Source organism: Pholcus phalangioides, unplaced genomic scaffold (assembly GCF_987345545.1).
Source record: "Pholcus phalangioides strain wild (caught in Gottingen) unplaced genomic scaffold, Ppha-v1.0 ptg000017l_1, whole genome shotgun sequence".
NCBI lineage: Eukaryota > Metazoa > Arthropoda > Arachnida > Araneae > Pholcidae > Pholcus > Pholcus phalangioides.
In genome coordinates this window covers 29,081,407-29,103,090 of record NW_028301610.1, presented here as the reverse complement: position 1 = coordinate 29,103,090, position 21,684 = coordinate 29,081,407, and the positions used below count along the sequence as shown (strand labels likewise).

At 37.9% G+C, this 21,684-nt stretch overlaps 1 protein-coding gene across 8 annotated transcripts in view; it reads right to left on the bottom strand.

Moving 5' to 3' along the window:
• LOC149072716 (uncharacterized) overlaps positions 1 to 21,684 on the bottom strand; it is a 456,665-nt gene that overhangs the window by 91,687 nt on the left and 343,294 nt on the right. For 7 of the 8 annotated variants that reach the window (XM_089247004.1, XM_089247005.1, XM_089247006.1 and 4 more), the window contains 3 exons: positions 10,082 to 10,268; positions 8,105 to 9,313; positions 579 to 824 (listed from right to left, as the gene is read on the bottom strand). In XM_089247004.1, coding sequence (XP_089103130.1) covers positions 579 to 824; positions 8,105 to 9,313; positions 10,082 to 10,268 — 1,642 coding nt within the window. The remainder of the gene's footprint in view (positions 1 to 578; positions 825 to 8,104; positions 9,314 to 10,081; positions 10,269 to 21,684) is intronic. The other variant, XM_089247007.1, reaches the window with a different exon arrangement.

Below are 21,684 nucleotides of genomic sequence, written 5' to 3'. Positions count from 1 at the left end.
CCACATCGTCCAAGGCACTGTCTGCCCATGTTCTCATATTATTTTGCATACTGATGCTTCATATATATTCGTCTATTATTCCGGAAAGGGCCTGCGAGTTGCAAGTCCAGCAGCTACAGCTATCGCCCTTTGTTATACATCTAGGACCTCTTGCACTTCTCGTATTTATCGGGTGAGTTTTGTGCGGTTACGATGGGGGAAATAGGTTGGGTTTCTGCGCCTGATGGGGTGCTCTGGGCCTCCGTGGGAGATTTGACTACTTTCCTACATGTTCCCTATACGTTAGAAGTTCCTGTTGGAATGCTAACGTAGGAGTGTGTGAAAATACACAAGTAAAATTCTTAAGTGCTTTTCCCCCATATTTCAGTCTAACCAATTGTAATGCAAAAACAGAATAAAAGTATTCATAAAATTGTCATTTGATCATTGACAATGTAAATCGGAAATTTGGAACCATTCTATAAACAAGAGATGATCCAGAATTCGTTATCGTTTGATGGCTTCTCTACCTCTTGTACCAGCTGCGAAAATATGTGCGACAAAAAAAGCCTTTTATGTGTAACACCAGCGTTTATTACCTGTGGTGCTGAACTTGGCGATGTAGGTTGCGAGTTGTTAGGAATGCCATTAGGCTGTTGATAGTGTGATCCCTGACTTCCGCCATCTGGATCGTCGGAAGACCTTTGCATCAAGTAAGACGGAAGCTTCTCAGATTTTGTGGAACGAATCGAGTTGGATCTAGAGAGTCGTGGAGAAGAGGCCAGCTCTCGTTGGTGCAGCATAAGGCGTGCATGGGTCAAGCTGTTGGCTCTTGCGTGCTGAATCTGAAATAATAACGCACGCGAAACAAAAACTAATGCAGTTTACTGAAGCAGCGAATAGGGTGAAGGTACGTAATCATGCTAAAAAACTGAAAAAAAAACAAAATCACACGCGTGTATCATAGGAATCAACGAGAGTGTTTGATGTCATCTGATACCGAGTGCCAATACCATAATAATCAGAGCCAGTAAAATATTTTTTAATATAGGAAAAGAGGTAGCTATGACATGTAATGATATTAAATATACATCTCAATGCAATTGAATATAGGCTGAAAAAAATTGTCCGAATGTGGACTATCTCTGCGCAACCGTAGACTTTAAGAATATACGGGGGTCGTCCAGAAAGTGTAATACCGTTTCATAATTTAAAAACAATCAGAAAATGTGTTTAGGAAAAATAATATTTAAGATAACAACATGCCTTACATTACTTTTCTATATAGCTACCATGAAAATTCAAACACTTGTAATGAGTTTTTGGATACCGGCTTTGTGTGTCTGGCTTCACTAAGGCAACACCATCTATAGCAGAAGGCCTCCGCGCGAAGCTCATGACGTCACTGAAGAAGGTCATCTCGCCTATAGCGACTGGATATACAGTAGCAGGCAGACACATGCGCCATCGTTACCCCTATTTGTGATCTTACCAATGGCTATAAGTGAGATGACCCTTTTCAGTGACGTCATAAGCTTCGCGCGGAGGCCTTCTGCTATAGATAGTGTTGACTAAGGTATGTTTACTAAATTCCATGAAGTGTGACATTCCGATCGGTTTTGAATCCGTTAAATGAAAGCAGTAAGTCCTCTGCGATGGCGGGTATAATTTTATGGTTAAATCATCTGTTTGGCGATGATGAGCGAACAAAACGCTCTCATCTGTCATTACGGATAAATATAAAAGTATGCTGTAGTTAAAGTTTTTTACAGTAATTATCGCTGCAGAGTACGAAATGCTTCCGAATGAGATACGGTTACACGGAATGTTATAAGTGCTTCAAAGGGTGGGGATAAGTGAAAAACCCAACTTTTTATGCAATCCCCGTGTGCTAAAACTTCAAATTCGTGAAAAGTAAATCCTGTCATTCGAGATTGTCACTTACAAAAAATTCCATACAATGCAATATTTAACAAAATATTCGACTTGAAAATTTTGAGCATTTATCGTCAGTCATGGGTAATAAATCACAAAAATACAAATTAAATTCAAAGTATAAGAAATGTAATATCCATAACGTGACTAAAAACTAAAATATATCCATTAAATAATTGCTATAAAATAATTAGAAATAATTTCGTTCATGAGGATGAAAGGTATCAAATGCAGTGAGTGATGAAACGCTCACAGTCAGTAACGTTTCTTTTTAAATTTAAACTAAAAAACCAAATTAGAGAGAGAAAGTTGTTGCCGTCTCTCCTTTGCATGGAAAAAAAATTCATGGTTTAAAGTGCAATATTTGCTTAGATCAGCGCTTCCCAACATATGGTTCACGACGATGGCATAGGTAGTCCACTGGTACACATGATAAGATCATTCACCCGCTATAATTGATATTGGTAATACCTATATGGGTTCAAATAAAACCATACCTTCATACTTAGGTTTACCATACATAATTGAGAAGAAAGCAGGAAATTGCGATTCTAAATACGTGATACCACTAAATTTTGCAAAATTGCAATTCATTGCTTTAAATGCAATTGGCTAATTACTGCTTAAATTGCTGAAGGATGTGGAAATAAAGAGCTTCTACAAATAGCAGAAAAAAAAATGTATTGCACGGAAAAATGTTCAAATAATCAGATGATCATATTTAATTAAGGAAAAATAAAATTCGGTAAACTGGGATCTTAAATAATCCATGAAATACGGGACATCACCCATTGCCATCAAACATTGTCAGAATTATAGGCAGATTATTAAACTGCCCAGCATGGCCCAACCCAATTGGGTAAAGGGCTAAAATCTAGGAAGGGACAGTGTCAGGCCTTGTCTGGTCTGAAAGAAGTAGACAATATCATCAATCGTATTTAAAATTCAAAAAAAAAAAAAAAAAAAAAAATTGAGGACGAAACGTCAAATCTGACAAATATGTGAGATGAATATTTATAATTTTTCCTATAATTATCATAACATAATTTATATTATGAAAACTCTGTGTATTCACGACTCAAGTAAATATTAGAAATTTAAATAAGTATCTGTGAAAAAAAGGGGGACAAAAGTTTAAAAAAAATAAGATCGAAATATTACAGGAATGTCCCGTAATACGGGACACAGGTGGTCCGTCATATGGTTTCAGACATTTTACTGCTCCTTGTTTTCAGAAAGTTCGAGAAACACTGGCTTCGGATATCTGAATTTGAAAACCGCTGAAAATGAAGGAAAGAACTGCATAAACTAACGGACAAGCTCATTCTACAAGTTTTATATGCTGTTTTACACACTTTATATGCTGTTTTTTTTTTCACTCATTTCAGCGTCTTTCGAATTCAAATATCTCAGCATTGCGCTTGAAAGCGTGGAATTTTTTTTGTTAACCTCAAGAGAGACAGTGTACCCATTTCTTAATTGGGTTTTTTATGACAGGGTGACCAAATAAAAAGTTAATTTTTTTTAATTTTAATAACTATGCAACCCCTTGCAATATGAATGACGGATTTGAGGTCTACACGTTATTTAGTCACTTTTCCTATTCGAAAGTATGCCTTTACGATCAACGGTTCCCAAGTACAGTGATACCTCGGTTAACGAAGATGATTCGATTCGGAATCACGTTCGTTAGCCGAAAAGGGATTTCCCGTAGGTTTCTATGGAAAATCGTTTGATTCGTTCCAGCCTCTGCCGAAAACTCACAGATAAGTTTTTTAAAATACCAAGGAATGCTGTAAGAAAAGACAAAACTGACCGAAGGCTAAAATGAACAGCTTCAAAATTGGATAAATGAGAGGATAAACTACAGGAAGTTGAGAGATACCGAAGATCTTTTTATTTTCCAGTATGTACACAACCAACACCAGTATTAGTCTACTAAAGCTCGTGTTGACACAACCCAATCGAGTTAGTAGGTGTCCCCATCCATTTGTGTTTTGGTCAGCTCATTTCTGTATCTAATACATGCAGATGGAAAAGATAATCACCTACAATGTCCAGACTGTTCAGCTTGATGAGTCTTGCACTGAAAGAACACGTGTGCTCTAAAAACATAAGCTCTCTTTTTTGAAATGCATTTTCCATCATCTAAATCTTTCATTTTACATGAAATGGTTCAGAAAATTTCAGACAGAGAAGTTTAGGTACATCTGGAAAAAAGATTCTGAGGTGGAAATGAGCTCGTCGGGCTCTAGCGACAGTAATTCTAATGATGATTGGCGGGAAAATTCAGCCCACGACGCGGCCATTCTATTTTAGCGCGTGCATCAACATCAACGGAAATGTTCGTTAACCGAATCCGTATTCGTTAGTCCAGGCAGAAAAATCATGAAAAAAAATCTTCGTTAGCCGAAAAATTCGTAATCCGAAGCGTTTGTTAGTCGAGGTATCACTGTAATTTGTGGCCAAAGGACTTAAGTCATTGTACTATATACATAAATGCATATGTTTGAGAAAGCGTAATTTTCATATATATACCTGCATATATACACACACAGTATTAACATGAAAATAATAAATACGCGTACTTCACTTTTAATCATCTTTTGATGCAAAATTATAGTTGGTTTCTCTGAAAAATGGGCTAGTGTTCAGAATTGAATTGTGTGTGTGTTTGATGAAAAATTTTTCTTTCTTATTTTTCCTCGCCAATCCCAACTTCTTTGTTTACTTCGTGTTTTTTTTCTTGTTTGTTTGTTTTGGTACAGACATTTGTTTTGTAAAAAAATTCAAAAAAGGGAACTATCCCGGATAAAATGAAAAGTCTCGAATTAACGTTGATTTTTATATGCACGAACAGAGGCGTATTTACAGGAGGGCTTAGCCCAGGGTAGCAATTTGAGGAAATGAGTAGTCAAGAAAATTTTTTAGAATGTAGGAAGGGTGGCAAAAATTTTATACCTTACAAGCGATAAAACAATAAACCTGCCTCTGCCTATAGAGCGAGGTAAGTAGTAAGTGAGTGATCTACAAAGTTTGCTAGCATGTAAGTGAACAAAACATTGTACAAGCACATCAGGGATCGAAAGAGTGACCAAGAAAGCAAAGAACCAGTCAATAAGTGACCAAAACAGTATGTAAGTATGTGAATGATCAAAAGAGTGACCTAGAGCAGAACCGGAACTAGTGACAAGTAAAGGGGGAAACTGTCCCACACCGCAGCAAACTTTAGGGGCGGAAAATTTCAGAAAGGAACAAAAATATCATTGTCACAACATTGAATTTTATAGTGGTGGGCAGCAAAATCATATGCCCACCCCCACAAAAATCCTAGTTACGATCCTGCCTAGAGAGTGTCAGAACGTGGGAGGGACCTAGAGATCAAGGGACCAGGTCAGTGAGCGACCAAAAGAGTGACCTATAGAGCGAGGAGTATTTAAAGAAGCGGCGGCCAAGCGGATTATGGCCAAGAGCTGCAAATTTGAGGAATGAATGAGGCAAGAAAATTAGACTAGAATAAGAGAATCTCGGCAAAAAACCCCATAAATCCGCCTCTGTGCACAAAGACTATTATTGTTAGTCTTACGAGGAAGACAGCAATTCGGCCGTAATCGAAACCGTCGCGATAGTGGGTAAATGACTTTTGGCATCTTGCCAAGTCAGCGAAAAGGTATCGGAGAAGTCTTCTTTAATCATATTTTTTATATATTTCCCGTTTATTCTTATGGCGTACAAAATATCTAGTATATAACTAGATCACAACTGCATGTTTATTTCAACTCTTCTGCATTATTTTCGAATTTAGTTAATGAGTGAATTTAATGAATGCCAGAGAGTTCTTATCCAACAGTACTTACAAATTTATCTTAATTTAGGTAATATTTAACAGGTTATCTTTATATATTTTATCTATCTTGTATAATCTCTTCCTCTTTATATCATGATATAAAAATAAAAATGATAAATTGTCTTTAAATTTTCGGTTTTTTTAAATAAAATTGATTTGGATGAACTATAAAAATAAGATAAGTTTTAGTCAAATAAACTGACTATGTGCAAAGATAAATTATTACCTCAAGTTAGAAACATTGTTGTGTGGTTTGTTTTGAAAAATATATCACCCCCCTATATAGACCTTCTCTGCAGTAAAGTTAAATATGTTCAGAAAACAACATTACAAATTGTTGATATCGTAATTTTGAGAACAAAACTATACGAGAGCTGATAAAAAAAATTCCATTCCTGGTTATCAAAAAGAAACTGGTCTTGATAACAAATGAATATAGGATATTTTTATAATTATATACATAAACAATTTTTTAAATTATTTCTATAACATCTTATCTCCATACGATAAACTTTTTTTATTCCAAGTTGAAAAAATAATGTCTATGATATTGCAGCAAAACTGTGGCGGCTGCTATAGTGCATTGTAGTGAAAACGTAATTAGGTGCCATTTCTCGAGGAGAAGAAACAAGTGATAGTCCCTGAGGGGGTGGGGTGGCAGATCCATACTAGAAGTGGGATAAATCAACATCCCCACTTGCATCTTTGGAGAAATTGCTGTGTGCAAAGATAAGCAACTTCCTATTTCAATCTGAAATATATAAAACCTGGATTTTTCGATTTTTACGAACAAGACGAAGCCACTGAAATGCCTACATAAATAACTAGCACACATTTTTGTATAAAGATTTACCAACTTCCTTCATCGCACAATTATAGTTATAGGAATCCTTTTTTCTCAGCATCCGACATAAACTGTTTCTTATTAGTAAATTAAATTTGAAAAAAAAATATTATAGAAAACACAGTGTATTTCATGAGCCTTATAGGATTTACCATTTAGTTCAATTGCAATATATTCATTTGATTGATTCCACCTTTATGATGACTTGTAATAAATCTAGCGATGTTCATAAAGTATTAATTACTGCATATGTGTGATTTAAAATGGATTAGATTCATAAAACTTTATATATACCATGCGTTTTTGGTATATTTTCGGATTACAGAGAGATACATAATATATATATTTCTATATCTTCACAAAAACCATCTTTAAATAAATTCATAGAATGACACAGGAGAACTTTTAAATACCATACCTTGGGCTGCCTTACTACTATTTATATTTCTGTGAAAACTAAAAAATGAAGAGTTGAAAAATATGAGAGCTATACTTACCACAAATTTTATGACCAAACAATAAACTTCTTATACATAGGTACTGAACCAACATGCAACGTTGTTGAAGGAGATAGAATCAGATTATACGCAGATACATACCATTTGTTATAATCAATTATTGATATTGAAGCAGAATGTGTCTGGTCTTTTTTTTAAGTGAAGTAGAACAAAAAGTTTTATAATTTCAAACATAGTAACAAAAATAACAATATTATAGTTATGAAGGTGGCATTATAAAAAAGAGGTTAAATTTTTTTATTCAAATTTCCACAACACGCTGGAAAATCATGGAATTTCTATCACGTGATCTCGGATTCACCTTTAAAATATATGAATATCATGATCAAGCACACCTGCATGAGTAATTTTTGAACTTGAAATTTAAATACGATTGCCGAAGAAATAAACATTGCACGAAAGAGGATGAACACTGTATTAACTTCAACACAATTAAAAAAAAACATGTTGCTTTCAGAATTCTTGAATCACTATCATATTTCGGATAATAACAAAAGTATTTTTTTCCTTCAATAATTATAACATATTCTCACTCTCGTACAGTAAAAAGTCTTGAGCTTAATGCGCGTGGAACGTCTTTAAAATGCATGAGTCTTATTCATAAATATTTATCATTGATACCATCGATATTATGAAGAACATTGAAGGCAATATATTACTGAAAATTTTCTTAAAAAATGATGATAAAATAATTGATGAAAATATGAAATTTACTCGAACTTTCATATTTTCTGAATACAGCCGAACATCGTTGAGGGAAGTCTAAAATACACCAAAAAATATTTCGTATTTATCGACAAAACAGTGACTTGATTATGTCCAATGCAAAAAATGTCTAATTCGTATTTGGGAAGTTCGTCTTAATGAGGTTCGACTGCAGTAGAATACATATATGGTTTTGGAATAATAATAATTATTATTATAAAACGTGCATCAGTTTTTTTGAAGCAGTTTGAGATATTTTTGAAGCATATTTCTTACCTGAGCATGAATACTCGATGTCGAAGACAGTGACTCCATGCTGTCTGCTTCAGCAAGCGTGGGTCCTCTGTTGATACCTGCAGAGGAAATAACAGATGTTCCACAGCTTGGACTATGTCGCATCCATGAGTAAGGACCCATAGAAGATCCGTGGTCTAAGGAAGCATAATTATCTAAGTCTCTGAGAGGTGCAGACATCCGCGGGGTCCTTGCAGACAACATAACGTAGTCGGACATAGGTGTCGGGGACCCATTCAATGCTGACCTGGTGCCATATACTCTCTCCTTGAGCCCGGTACCTGGTCCCGGGGTCGTCATGAAATACTGCTTCGGCGGAAATTTGCGGGAACCAACCAATGAGCTATATTCACTGTCGGAATGCACACCAGCCGAAGAGAAAAGCTCGTTCGAATTAGTTTGTGTGTTGGCACAAACCTTGACTTTCCCTTTACGATTGTCCATAATTTTGGTGGTTGGCCCATTCGTGGCCAGCGCCGCGGGTGACGGTCGCCCGAAGCACTCGGCCATGTCGGTCGTTGAGTGGTCGTTCAAACTGGACGATCTCCCGACATCGGATAACTTTTCCGTGTGGCCGGAACTGCTGGAAATTCCAGGACTACGATGGCTGCTACCTCCACCAGATTTCACAACTGGGGCGATGCCCCCGGACGTGTGTGAACTTGCCGCTGCAGTGCCGTTCAGACAATAATATGGAGACTGCGCCGTTGCGTTGGTTGCTGACTGCGCAGGAACGCCTCTCTTCAGAGCCGCCGCTCCGCTAGTTGCTTCGGCAACGGCTGTCCTGGAGCTCTTCCGGCCACCGCTAGCATTAGATGAAGCAGTCAGGGATTCGCAGCTTCCGACGGCCTTGTTGCCGGACAATCCTAGGCTTCCGTCCACTAGGCCTGAACGAACGGATGACAGTTTGAAATGCTGCTTGGACGAGCGGTGCGAGTCATTCTTTTCCGACTTTTTCGGGTCTCCACTGCTCTTTTTCGACACTTTGTCTTTGGATTTTTCTGAATTCTTCCCAGAATGTTCTTGCACGTGCTGCAGCTGTTGTTGCTGCAACATGTACTGTTTCTTTGAGTTGACATGGTGGAAGGCGCTTGATTCAGTCTGCATCGAGCTATCCGTTTTTTTCACGTGAGCTTGCTTCAACTTGTTGTTACTAGCAGAGCTGGTAACATACGACTGATCATCTAAAACCTGATAGATAAATGCAAAACAAATGCATCATCAATACAAGATAACTTCACAAGCGCAAGTCATATTGAGTGCAAATTGACTTCAAAAAGCATAAATTTTAACCGATAAAGCACTAAATAAGCATCAAGGAAAATAAGATACAGGAAAACTACACGTTACTAGAAATATTAATTTAAGTTTCAAATCGAAAAAAACAATTTTTAACCAAATACATTCGTAAAGTGAAAATTGATTGCTGGAGGGGAGAGGGATAATTATGCATGTCTGTTGTAGCCATAATAACAATAAAAAAAACGAACATAAAAGTTCTTTTATGTTCTTATTACTACTTTTTATAGTTACTTACTGCACTTTACTTTTATATACAGTTTAAATTTAGTTTATCATACAGTTAATTTTTTTACGTAGTTTTCGTTCATTGGAACTTCCCTTTCATCTCTCTTTGTAGCTTTCAACTATTGTTTATTTCTTCTTCTAAAATTTGAAAGTCATCAACGAAACCAGTGAGTTTTATATCATTTCCGTATGCTTAGAAACAAGCATACGAATTTATGGTTTGAAAAGTCATTGGTTCAATTCCCCACTCAAACGTGATACAGCTTTTCGAAACTTCTTTCAGGTTATAGGTCTGATGTAATCCGTCATTATTAAGAGTAAAAAAAAAAAATGACGGTGCAGTAATTAGTAAACTTATGCTTACATGAACAACGTGTAAAATCATATACAAGCAAATCGAAAACTAGAGACAGTTGCAGAAATAGAGCAAACCTTGCGATTGTGCTTATCGCTGCCTTTATGCGACGATGCCGTATTGCGACAACTTGCTCCAACGCGCTTCAGACTTCCATAAACGTTGTTGTCCGAACTGACCGACGACCCGGTCAAGTTATCGTCCGTGCTATGCTCTGGAAACGTGTCGCTCACGCCACTACTAACAGAGCTGCTATCATCGAAACTAGAAAAAAGGATATACTCAATAAAATATTTGACAGATATGATGTAAAGTTTTTAACTAAAACGAAAGCTTTATATGAAATCTGTAAAAAAGTAATAGATAAAAAGCAAAAAAAAATTAAAACAGGGGAAAAATTATGTTCCTGTGCCGTATAAATGGGAAAAAACTTCATAATTTCTATTAACTGAATGATGAATGTAAGCAAATATAGCAACAAATTAAGAAATGAAGGTCATCCTCTTGGAGCTATTTAATAGGCTGAACATAATTGTCGTATATCCTGGAATTTTTTAACTTTGATTTTTTAAACAAGTTATTTTAGGCTAATCACTGATTTCGAAACTAATTTCGATTTTCATTGTGTGTTACTTTTTTCCCTTGAAACTGCTCTGAAACGGTATTGGTGGAAGAGGGGAGCTGAAGTTTCCTAAAGTTGAAAATTTCTGTTCACGCTGGAGACGATAAATTTCGTTCTAGTCTTCTGAAACTCCGTGAAAACTCAATTTGAAACTGAAATTACGCTGTCACTAGTTTTTGTTCAGTTAGACTTGTATGTCGAAAAATTTGATTAAAATATTGATCAAAATATTTTTAAATATGATCACTTATCTAAAATGTTACGTATAGGAATATAATTCGTCATATAATCGGATTTGTTGAATAAATCAAGGTAAATTATAAACTTTTAATAAAAATCTTAATCGAAGTTTAATCAGACTGATCGAGTAGATTAACTCAACTAAAATTTTTAACTGCGATTAACAATCGATTGATTAATTGATTAATCGGACCAGCCCTATTTTTTTAATAATTAAACCAGCAAAGAGCCCCGTTTTTTTGGGGTACATTTGGAAAGTGAATTATTGATGAATCCAATTGGCAACAGAATTATATTACTTTAGTTTGTTGTATTAAATGAAGCAATTTTCTAGTGACTATAGAAACGACTATATGTGGCTGGGTTGACACTAGTATTTTTACCTTTTTGTCTTTTTTAAACACGGTTCTTTCAGGGGAGAAAAAACCGTGCAATTCAAACGTTTTTTAACACAGAAAGTTGTTTATGTGTTAAATTCGTATTGTATTTGTATCAGTAACAGGATTCTATTTTGGTACTGTATCATGGAAAGGATTTAAATTTTCTACATTCTCTTTTTGTTGTTGTTGTAGAACAGAAATATGTGTCTCGAGAGTTATCAACTACGCTAGTCATTAAAAATGTTTGGAACGATTATTACCAAAACTCTCCGAATCTTTCAAAGCAATACATCAGCTTTAAACGAAACTTTCTCCAGAACACCCAATTGACAAAAAGAAATTTTTTTTTATTTTTGACTGTAAATCAAGTTAGTGGATTTTTTTTGTCTCGATTCTTACCATCCTTTATCTTTTTAACAAAGGGGTTCTTAACCTTTTTCAGCCGCGACATAAAATCAGCAACAAGAACAGCTTCACGACCCATGGGGCTTCAAAATTAGTGAAACCAGTTATGCAGTAATTGCATTTAAAACAGGACTGTAAGTGGGTTTGTCCGACTCGTCTAGTAAGTCATCTGCTAATCGAGTTTGGGTCGTAACCCATAGTTCAAGAATCCCTGCCTGTAAGTGGGTTGTACGATCAATCTCTAAAGCCTATATGAATCAAGTTTCGTTCGTGACCCATGGCTGAAGGCTAAAGAATCCTTGGCTGTTAGTGAATTACTATGTACTATGCATCTCGAAAGCCCCATGCGGATCAAGTTTGGGTCGGGACCTATAGCTCAAGAATCCCTGCCTGTAAGTGGATTTGTGCATTCCCTCTCGGAATCCCCTGCGAATAAAGTTTGGGTAGTGACCCATAGCTCAAGAATCTCTGACTGCTATTGGATTTGTGAAACCCGCCCCTGTGACCCAAGTTTGGGTTGCGACCCATATGTTAAAATCTCCTGTTTTAGCGGAACAAACTATACATGATATCCATGTAAAACACACCTCTATTGAAGTATTGGTATGTTTTACGAGGACATCATGATATATCACTTGAGTAATTTACTAACGAGTGCTAGAAACGAAAATTCAAAAGAAATCAAAGACTGGGAAAATCGGAAAAATATTTTTCCAAACAGGAAAGAAACATTTTATTCTTTATCCATTTCTATGAAATGGAAGGAAATTATTCAAAACTTTAAAGGCAATGATTTTTAAAACGAGATTTTAATTTGAACTAATGATTCTCTAGTGCGAATATGTGATTTTATTTCGCTGATGCAACACATCACACGAATAAAAAAGAGCTAAAAGTGACGTTGCGTAGGAAAAAATGTCATTACTCTTCTACCTTGATTCAATGTTTGACGCTACGTAAGATAATTGAAGTCATAACTTTCCCTGATTCTTTCCTACATTTTAAAGAGAAGGAAAAGAGAAAACTCGTAAAACTTTAATGGAGAGTCTTTATGATTTATACGCTTCAGCGTTTCTAGGAAATTTCGTGACGGGAAAAATTTTTAGGAATTCGATGTAGCATTATACGATACATTCGTGTCATCTGCGTGAAAATGAAACATTGGAAAGCGTGTTTTTCGAGCGCCCAACATACATATCTTTTAGGGTTAATTACTTGCTCAGAAATGGTATTTTTAATTTTAACCAACGATTAAATGCGAATAACTCCAAGATGAATAATTTTTTTTTCAACTGCTGCTTAAGACATCGTCTCCTTTATGCCGATCCATCTGAAAATTGAAACCAATTTATCAGAATCCAGTCTTGTGTAAATGTGGGTTTTATTTTAGTTTTGTTTTTAAAAAATTATTATTTTTGCCTGGGTATGTATTTATCTGTAACTTTGTGCGATGATCATTGTTTTTGTACGTTAAAAGTTAATAGTATTTCACTAACTTTTCCTTGGTAAAAGGCAGTTTGTGAAGTGGATAGACGAGAATAAAGTATTGTCGGATAATCAGCATGGGTTCAGGAACGAGAAGTCATGTGTAACTAACCTCCTTTGCTTCTATGATCACGTGACTAAAGCTTTTGGGTAAGAGCAAAAATGTAGATGTTGTTTACCTTGATTTCCAAAAGGCATTCGATCGGGTCCAACATGGTAAACTCTTGAAGTGTTTACACGAGATTGGAATTGGGGGCAACTTGCTGAATTGGATAGAATCGTGGTTAAGAGATAGGTCGCAACGAGTTATGGTGAACGGGGAATTCTCTGGTTGGACAGGCGTCACAAGTGGAGTTCCTCATACTTTTTTCACTTTTTGTCGATAAACTCGATCAGGGTATCGATGGGATTGCTAGCATAGCAAAGTCGCAGATGACGTTAAGCTAATGGAGGTAATCGGGAATCAAAGGGAGTTGCTCCAGACCAACTTAAACAGGATTGCAGCATGGGCAAATGAATGGAGCATGACGTTTAGCGTTGATAAGTGCATGGTCGCTCATTTTGGTTCGAACAATCCACAGTTCTCTTACGAGTTGAATGGTGTCCCTATCCCGGATGCAACTAGAGTCACCGATTTGGGAATTCTCATTGACGAGTGGCTTAGGTTTTCTGAACATTGTTCAGCGGTGGTCAAAAAAGCGAATAGAATGCTTGGTCTCATTTTCAAAAAGGTCTCTTCGCGTTCTCCTAAAGTCATTCGCTTTTTCGAGGCTTAGTTCGTCCTGGACTGGAGTATGCTGTAAGGTTTTGGAGACCATACCTACAGAGGGACATAGACTTGGTTGAAGGGGTGCAGAGAAGAGCTACGTGTGTCCTTATTGGCACACGGGGCTTGAATTATGCAAACACCAAACATGGTCCCCGCTCTGTCCCTTGAGGGGCTTGAGTTATGAAGCGAGACTTCATTTTTTTTCCAATATGTTTACATTGTGTGAACGCAAGTGTCGGGGAGATATGATCGAAGTGTTCAAAATTTTCAACGGGATGGATAGGATGGACCATGAACTTTTAGTACACCGTCAATCGACTGCTTTTACAAGGGTACACTAGTATCAATTGGAAAGGGACAATGCGAGGTTATGGTGTCGCAGGGAATTTTTCTTCAATAGGGTTGTTAATAAATGGAATAGCTTAGCCCCGGGTGTAGTAAATTCTAACACAATTGACATGTTTAAAAAGAAATACGATAAACATGTTGGGGTAAATCGAGAAGCTATCCATACTTAGAATAAGACAACCATAATATTCTTTACGGGCATTGTATAATATTTTATGATGTGTATATATTGTTTATAATTTTTTGATTGTGTTTATAATTTTTTGATTGTGTTTATAATTTTTTGATTGTGTTTATAATTTTTTGATTGTGTTTTTAATTTGATTGCTGTATTTTTGAAATATATGACATCCATATTTGTTATGGGAATCTTGCCTGTTGTGGCGTTGTATTTGTATTAGTATATTGTTAGCTTTAAAATTGGCTCTACCAAATTAAATATCTATGTATGTATTATGCAGGGTGGTTATAAATAAACTGACACTACTAGACGTATGTAGCGCCCATTCTGATGGAGGTATTTTGAAGAAACTTGGTATATAGGATATATGGACCATGCGAAAAAGAAATATTTAATGAAAAAGTTCGATTTTTGACCCCCAGAAAGAAAAGTGGCGCTTTTTTATCGCAGTTATGTTTTTAACATGGTCCAAATAACGTATATATTAAGTGTCAATGAAATATGTCCACCATAACGGGCGCTACATACGTCGGATTAGTGTCAGTATAATTAAACTGACACTATTAGCTTAATTATGCTGACACTGCTACGACCCATGTAGCGCCCGTTATGGTGGATGTATTTCATCGAAACATGGTATATATGTTATCGGGATCATAAGAAAAAGGTAACTGGGAGAAAAAACCGCCACTTTTTCACCTGCGGTCAAAAATTGAAGTAATGTTTTTTCATTGAATCTTTGTTTCCCCATAGTCCATATATCACTTATACCAAGTTTAATCTAAATACTTCCACCAGAACGGGCACTACATACGTCTGAGTAGCATCAATTTATTTATAACCCCCCTGTACGATACATTCAAAGCAATGCTTCATTTCAAGTCATTTTATTTATATTTACTATTATGCGTTTATTATAATAACACTAGATAACAATGAAATTGTGTCTGACATGAAAATATGCAATTCTGAATGATTTTGGCCCGCTGAACGCGAATATTACCATGAAAAAGTTGCATTTCCTCTTGCTTTTGCGAGATTACCCTGTTAATAGTTCCCTGTTAACAGTTAAAAATTGCTTTACGAGCGGTATTGTATGGTGAAAATATGATAAGGACCATATAACAACGTTACCAGGGAAAATTTTCAACCTCGATGAGCTCCTTATGTCCAGTACAAGGGCGCGGTAGCCAAGGTCGATAAGACACTCACCTAAAGTGCCAAAGGATGTTTAGAGGTGTCGCGAGTTCGATACCTGGTTCGTCCTTGTTAGAAATCTTTCCTTACACACGGGTACAACAGAAACACCGACATGACCGCAGAAAACATTGCTACCACAGGGAGTCCCCCATCGAGGGGTTAGCGCACCAACCTCTCGATGAGTATAAAAGCAATCGGTAATAAATTGTAGGTCCCGGTCTAATTAGCCCTCGTGTGCAAAAAATGACCGCGGTACGACAAAAATGATCAAATGTCCAGTACGAGCACAATGCAAAACGAAGTACGTGTCAGACCCCGATAAATGAATTACTGTGTTGAAATACATTTGCGCGTCTATGCATTTGTGATGTGTTTTTATGTATACAGTTTTATGTATACTCGTGTGCAAAATTAAGAATTTGCAAATTTGTGTCTATTTTCACAAAAAGTACTAATAATGCAACCGAAGAAGTGTGCAAATATTCAGTGTCGAATACGTAAGCGTACACGCGTGCGTGTGGGTAGAGCTGTGACCTAGGAGGGATGATAAGGGCACAAGGCGCTTTCCACGATTCGTGTGATCGTACTCCTCGGCGACATTTGCTGTGTTTCTCGCAAGAGTTTGATAAATTTTATAAAAGCTATCAGGTAAAATGAGTAGCCACAAACGTATGGACGACGGAATGAGATGAAGAATCGTCGGAAGATTGGACGAAGGGCAATCACAAGTGCAGGTAGCTACAGAGCTCGATGTTACGCCCAGTGTCATCTGCAATTGATGCAAAGTTTCAGGGCACTGGATCCATATCGGAAAGACCTGGACAAGGTCGTCGAAGAGAGACGACGACCAGTGAGGATCGTTATTTGGCACTTTCAGCGCGGCGCCAAAGCACTGCTATAGCATCACGGCTCTTACGTGAGCTGCATACTGCCACTGGAACTGGAGTTTCACGGTTTACTGTTGCCCGAAGGCTTCATGAGAGAGGACTTTATGCCAGAAGACCCTGCTGTTTGCGTCCCGCTAACTGCAGCACACGAGAGAGCGCGTTTAGCATGGTGCAGACAACGCCAGCCTTGGACCAGACTTCAGTGGAGCACCGTGCTCTTCACAGATGAGTCGAGATTCAGCCTAGACCTAGACACTGATTCTCGACGTACACTCATATGGAGAGAGCCTGGTACGCAATACCACCCCTCCCACATCAGGGAAATGGACCACTATGGTGGTGGAGGTGTCATGGTCTGGGCAGCATCATGTTGGGCGGCCGCACACCCCTTTATGTGTTTGGCAGAGGGTCCGTGACTGCTAGGAGGTATAGAGAGATCTTAGAGTCCTATTTTTCAGGGGTGCAGTTGGCTCTCGGTTCCTGTTCATGGACGACAACGCTCGTCCACATCGGGCTCACCTGGTCAACGATTATCTGGAAAGTGAGGATGAGGCCAGCCAGATCTTCTCATCTAAACCCTATACAACATGGCTGGGACTCTCTTGGGAGGGCAACTGCATCTCGCCATCCCCCTTCGAAAAACATCCCGGAACTGAAAACTGCGTTGCTGCATGAGTGGGGCCGATTGCCACAGGGACTCCTCAACTGCCTCGTGTCCAGTATTCCGTCGCGCAGTGTGACCTGTCTGACTGTGAGAGGGGACCATAACCTATATTAGACGCATTTTCAGTTCGATCTCGCAACGTGGATTTTGGACATTCCTGCAATGATGAGCTTTACTGACAAGCATGCGTGTATACTATGACTTTTGTATGATACACCTTTCTCTGTTATAATTGCGTATTCGTACCAAATTTCATTAAAATCTGTCCACTACATTTTCAGAAATTCGACATAATGTGCTAATTCTCTTAATTTTGCACACGAGTGTATAATGTCGTGCCTCTATATATTGGTGAAGTTTCTATAAAGGATGCATAGCTAACTGCTCTCTCGCAAATTACTGGTGAATCGTTGATCCTACAGGTATACTTCCAACTAAAAAAAGTATCCAAATAACGAGTAGTCCTCAGATATGTCATTCATATTTATAGGGATTGTGTATTTATTTAAAAAAAAAACTTAATTTTTTTATTCATAGATATGTTTTCAAAAAACCCGATTAGAAAGTTGTTACCCTGTCTCTCCCGAGGCAAACAAACATTGCATATTTCTAAGTGCAATATTCACTGAGATATTTGAATTCAAAAAATGGAGGAAAGCTGGGAAAAAACAGAATAAATGGAGGGTAAAACACGTTTTACCCGCGTGTACAGCTGGATAATAGATTAGTGCAACAAGCATGGCTAATTATATAATGAGCGACAAATAAATCAAAGCAGAAAAGTTAGGGAAGATCAGCATAAACGAGGAAAAGAAGCGTTGCCTGTTAGTTTATGTTGATCTTTCCTACCTTTTAAACGATTTTTGAAATTCAAATATATCACCGAATCCACTCCACTTAGAAACGTGGAACTTTTTTTTTGTCTCAGGACAGATAGGGCAAGAACTCTCCAATTTGGTTTTTAAAGACGGGATGTCCATGTAAAAAGTGAACTGTATATTTATTTTGTTTTCTATATACTTATGTTGTATTTCACAATATATTCTACTGTGCTATTTTCGTGCATGAAATGTGTAATTACAGAAAAAACCGCAGCCAATTCAGCTTTCTCATGGTCAAATTCGCATTCAACACATCGCATTACATAAAAAATTACTATTTTCGTCAAAATTCGTTGCTTAGTGTAATTATTTGGGATTGGAACAAGGTGATATGTATACAGGGCCGCAACTAGATGCTTGATCATCTGGGGCAAGCGCGCATTTTGACGCCTCATTGTAATTGAAGGAGAGGTTTCAGAATGAAATTTGCGCCCCCCTCGGGTCCAGCGCCCGAGGCACGAGACCCGCCTGCCCCCCCCCCCAGTTGCGGCCCTGTATGTATAGGATGTAAATGTATCAAGTTTTGAGATGTATTCACTGAAAATAACGAAGCTTCTTCAGTAGACTCTCAAGCCGGAAAGGTTCATTAGAACACAACGGGGGACATCAACGAAGTTTTTATAAAACACTTCAATGTCAAAAAACACGTTTCGGCAATAGTTTTCTCAGAAAAGCATAAAAAAATACAAATACAAAAACAACGCCCCAACAGGAAAAATGCCCCACAAGGTGGCTGATAAAAGGATGCTCACATCAAATATGGATGTCATATATTTCAAAAATACAGCAACCTAATTAAAAAGGCAGATCGATTTAATTGGTTTGGTCAAAGATTCTCGATTTACCCCAACATGTTTATCATATTTATTTTTAAACGTGTCAATTGTGTTAGAATTTACTACACCCGGGAGTAAGCTATTCCATTTATTAACAACCCTATTGGAGAAAAATTCCCTCCGACACCATAACCTCGCATTGTCCCTTAACAATCGATACTAGTGTCCCCTTGTAAAAGCAGTCGATTGACGGTGTACTAATAATTCATGGTCCATCCTATCCATCCCGTTGAAAATTTTGAACACTTCGATCATATTTCCGCGACACTTGCGTTCACCCAATGTAAACATATTGAAAAAATGAAGTCTCGCTTCCCCGCAAGGTAGCCTGCTTCTATCCCACAAGGGACAGAGCGGGGACCATGTTTGGTGTTTGCATAACTCAAGCTCCGTGTGCCAATAAGGACACACGTAGCTCTTCTCTGCACCCCTTCAACCAAGTCTATGTCCCTCTGTAGGTATGGTCTCCAAAACCTCACAGCATACTTCAGTCCAGGACGAACTAAGCCTCGAAAAAGCGGAGGAATGACTTTAAGAGAACGCGAAGAGACCTTTTTGAAAATGAGACCAAGCATTCTATTCGCTTTTTTGACCACCGCTAAACATGTTCAGAAAACCTAAGCCGCGCGTCAATGAGAATTCCTCAATCGGTGACCCTAGTTGTATCCGGGATAGTGACACCATTCAACTCGTACGTGAACTGTGGGTTGTTCGAACCAAAATGAGCGACCATGCACTTAGCAAAGCTAAACGTCATGCTCCATTCATTTGCCCATGCTGCAATCCTGTTTAAGTTGGTCTGTACGAATTCCGTATCACTTTGATTCCCGATTACTCCCATTAGTTTCACGTCATCTGCGAATTTGCTAACAATGCCATCGATACCGTGGTGATGGAGTTTATCGATAAAAAGTGAAAAAGTATAGGGCAAGGACAGTTCCTTGAGGAACTCCACTTGTGACGCCTGTCCAACCAGAGAATTCCCCGTTCACCATAATTCGTTGTGCTTTATCTCTTAACTACAATTCTATCCAATTCAGCAAGTTGCCCCAATCCTAATCTCGTGTGAAAACGCTTCAAGAGCTTACCATGTTGGACCCGATCGAATGCCTTATGGCAATGAGGGTAAACAACATCTACATTTTTGCCCTTACCCAAAGCCTTCGTCATGTGATCATATAAGCGAAGGAGGTTAGTCACATATGACTTCCACTTCCTGAACCCATGCTGTTTATCTGACAATACATTATTCCGTTTATCCGCTTCACCAACTGCCTTTTGATAATAATTTCCAAAATTTTCGAGAGGGAGCTCGTCATACTCACTGGACGATAATTGGACACAGTTTCTCTACTACCTTTTGTTAAATATCGGAACGATATAAGCAAACCAGGGTAATTGAAATCCCCTAGTATGACAACCCTCTTACGCTTACACATGTAGGAAATTTCATCATGAAATTTGGAGATGTAGTTTTGATACCTATTCGGGGGATTGTAACAAACCCCACCAATAAGTTTATGATGACTTTTGTTTTCAAGCTCAACCCATATATAGTTTCAATATCACTTCTCTGCATATTACACTCTTTATCCTTCAAATATGATTTCGCATATATTAACACTCCACCCCCTTTTTTTATCACATCTATTTCTCAAAAAAGTATCGTATCCTGAGATGTGTAAGAAAGATTCATCCCCATCGTTTGTCCAAGATTCTGTAATGGCTATAAGATCCAGGCCCTCCACAACTATAATAGTTTCTAAAAACTTTCTTATTAATTCGCCGTCAATACTGTTGCTATTATCATTAACTGACCCGCATTCCAGTCTATGTGGTCTGGGAGTAGAAAACCTGACATAAGGCTATCGTAAACCTACCAGACCCCCTCCTATTCAGATGAATCCCATCCCAACGAAGTCGCCTATCAGTAAATGCGGGAAGCTCCAAGAACGTGACCTCAAGTGAGGAGCAAATGTCCTTCAGGGCTAAATTGAAATGGTGGATCCTACTCCTGTACCCCGTACTACACCTTGGCAGTACTGGAATCACTGCCACATCTGAACCCCTCTCCCGAGCGGATAATAGTAAATCCCGGTACTCTGACAAAGACTCACTAATATCCGCTCCTCCTTGATTCTTTCCCACAAACAGGATTACTCGCCCGAGGAGCTTCCGACGATGAAAAACGTCTCGAACGTTGCTAAACTTCTTCCCAGGAAGACAGCAGAGCTCGAAACCCCGAAAATCCCTACATACTCTGTTCCCCAGTTCTCTAACCATAGAATCGCCGATGATTGAACCCCTATCACTATCCCCTTCTACCTCATCCACGACCACCCATTCGCCCTTTAAATGTTGTTATTCGTGGAGATTACTAATTCATAAACAGGTGGCTCGAAAACAAGTGGCTCCGTTATAACCGGGTCTTCTAAAACCCTAACTTTTTCTCTTAACGCTTCGACCTCGAGTTCCAACCTTGCCCTATCCAAACACCTTTTACATTTGAAACTATCAGTTAGAGCAGGGAAACCTTCCGTCGCAAGCTCTATACAACACAGCTCGAGGCATACTAACACTATTGCTAACGCACAGAATTTTATACAAATATTTGTCGGTTATTCTGAACATGTTACTCGTTTCATGAAGTTATTCTTTTCACACGGATAATTTCATACACCCTGTATACATTTGCAGTAATATATTTTCTCCCGTTCCACAGAGCAATTCATTACGATATCAAGTCACTTTATGACCAAGGCAGATTTACTGTGCTCCTATT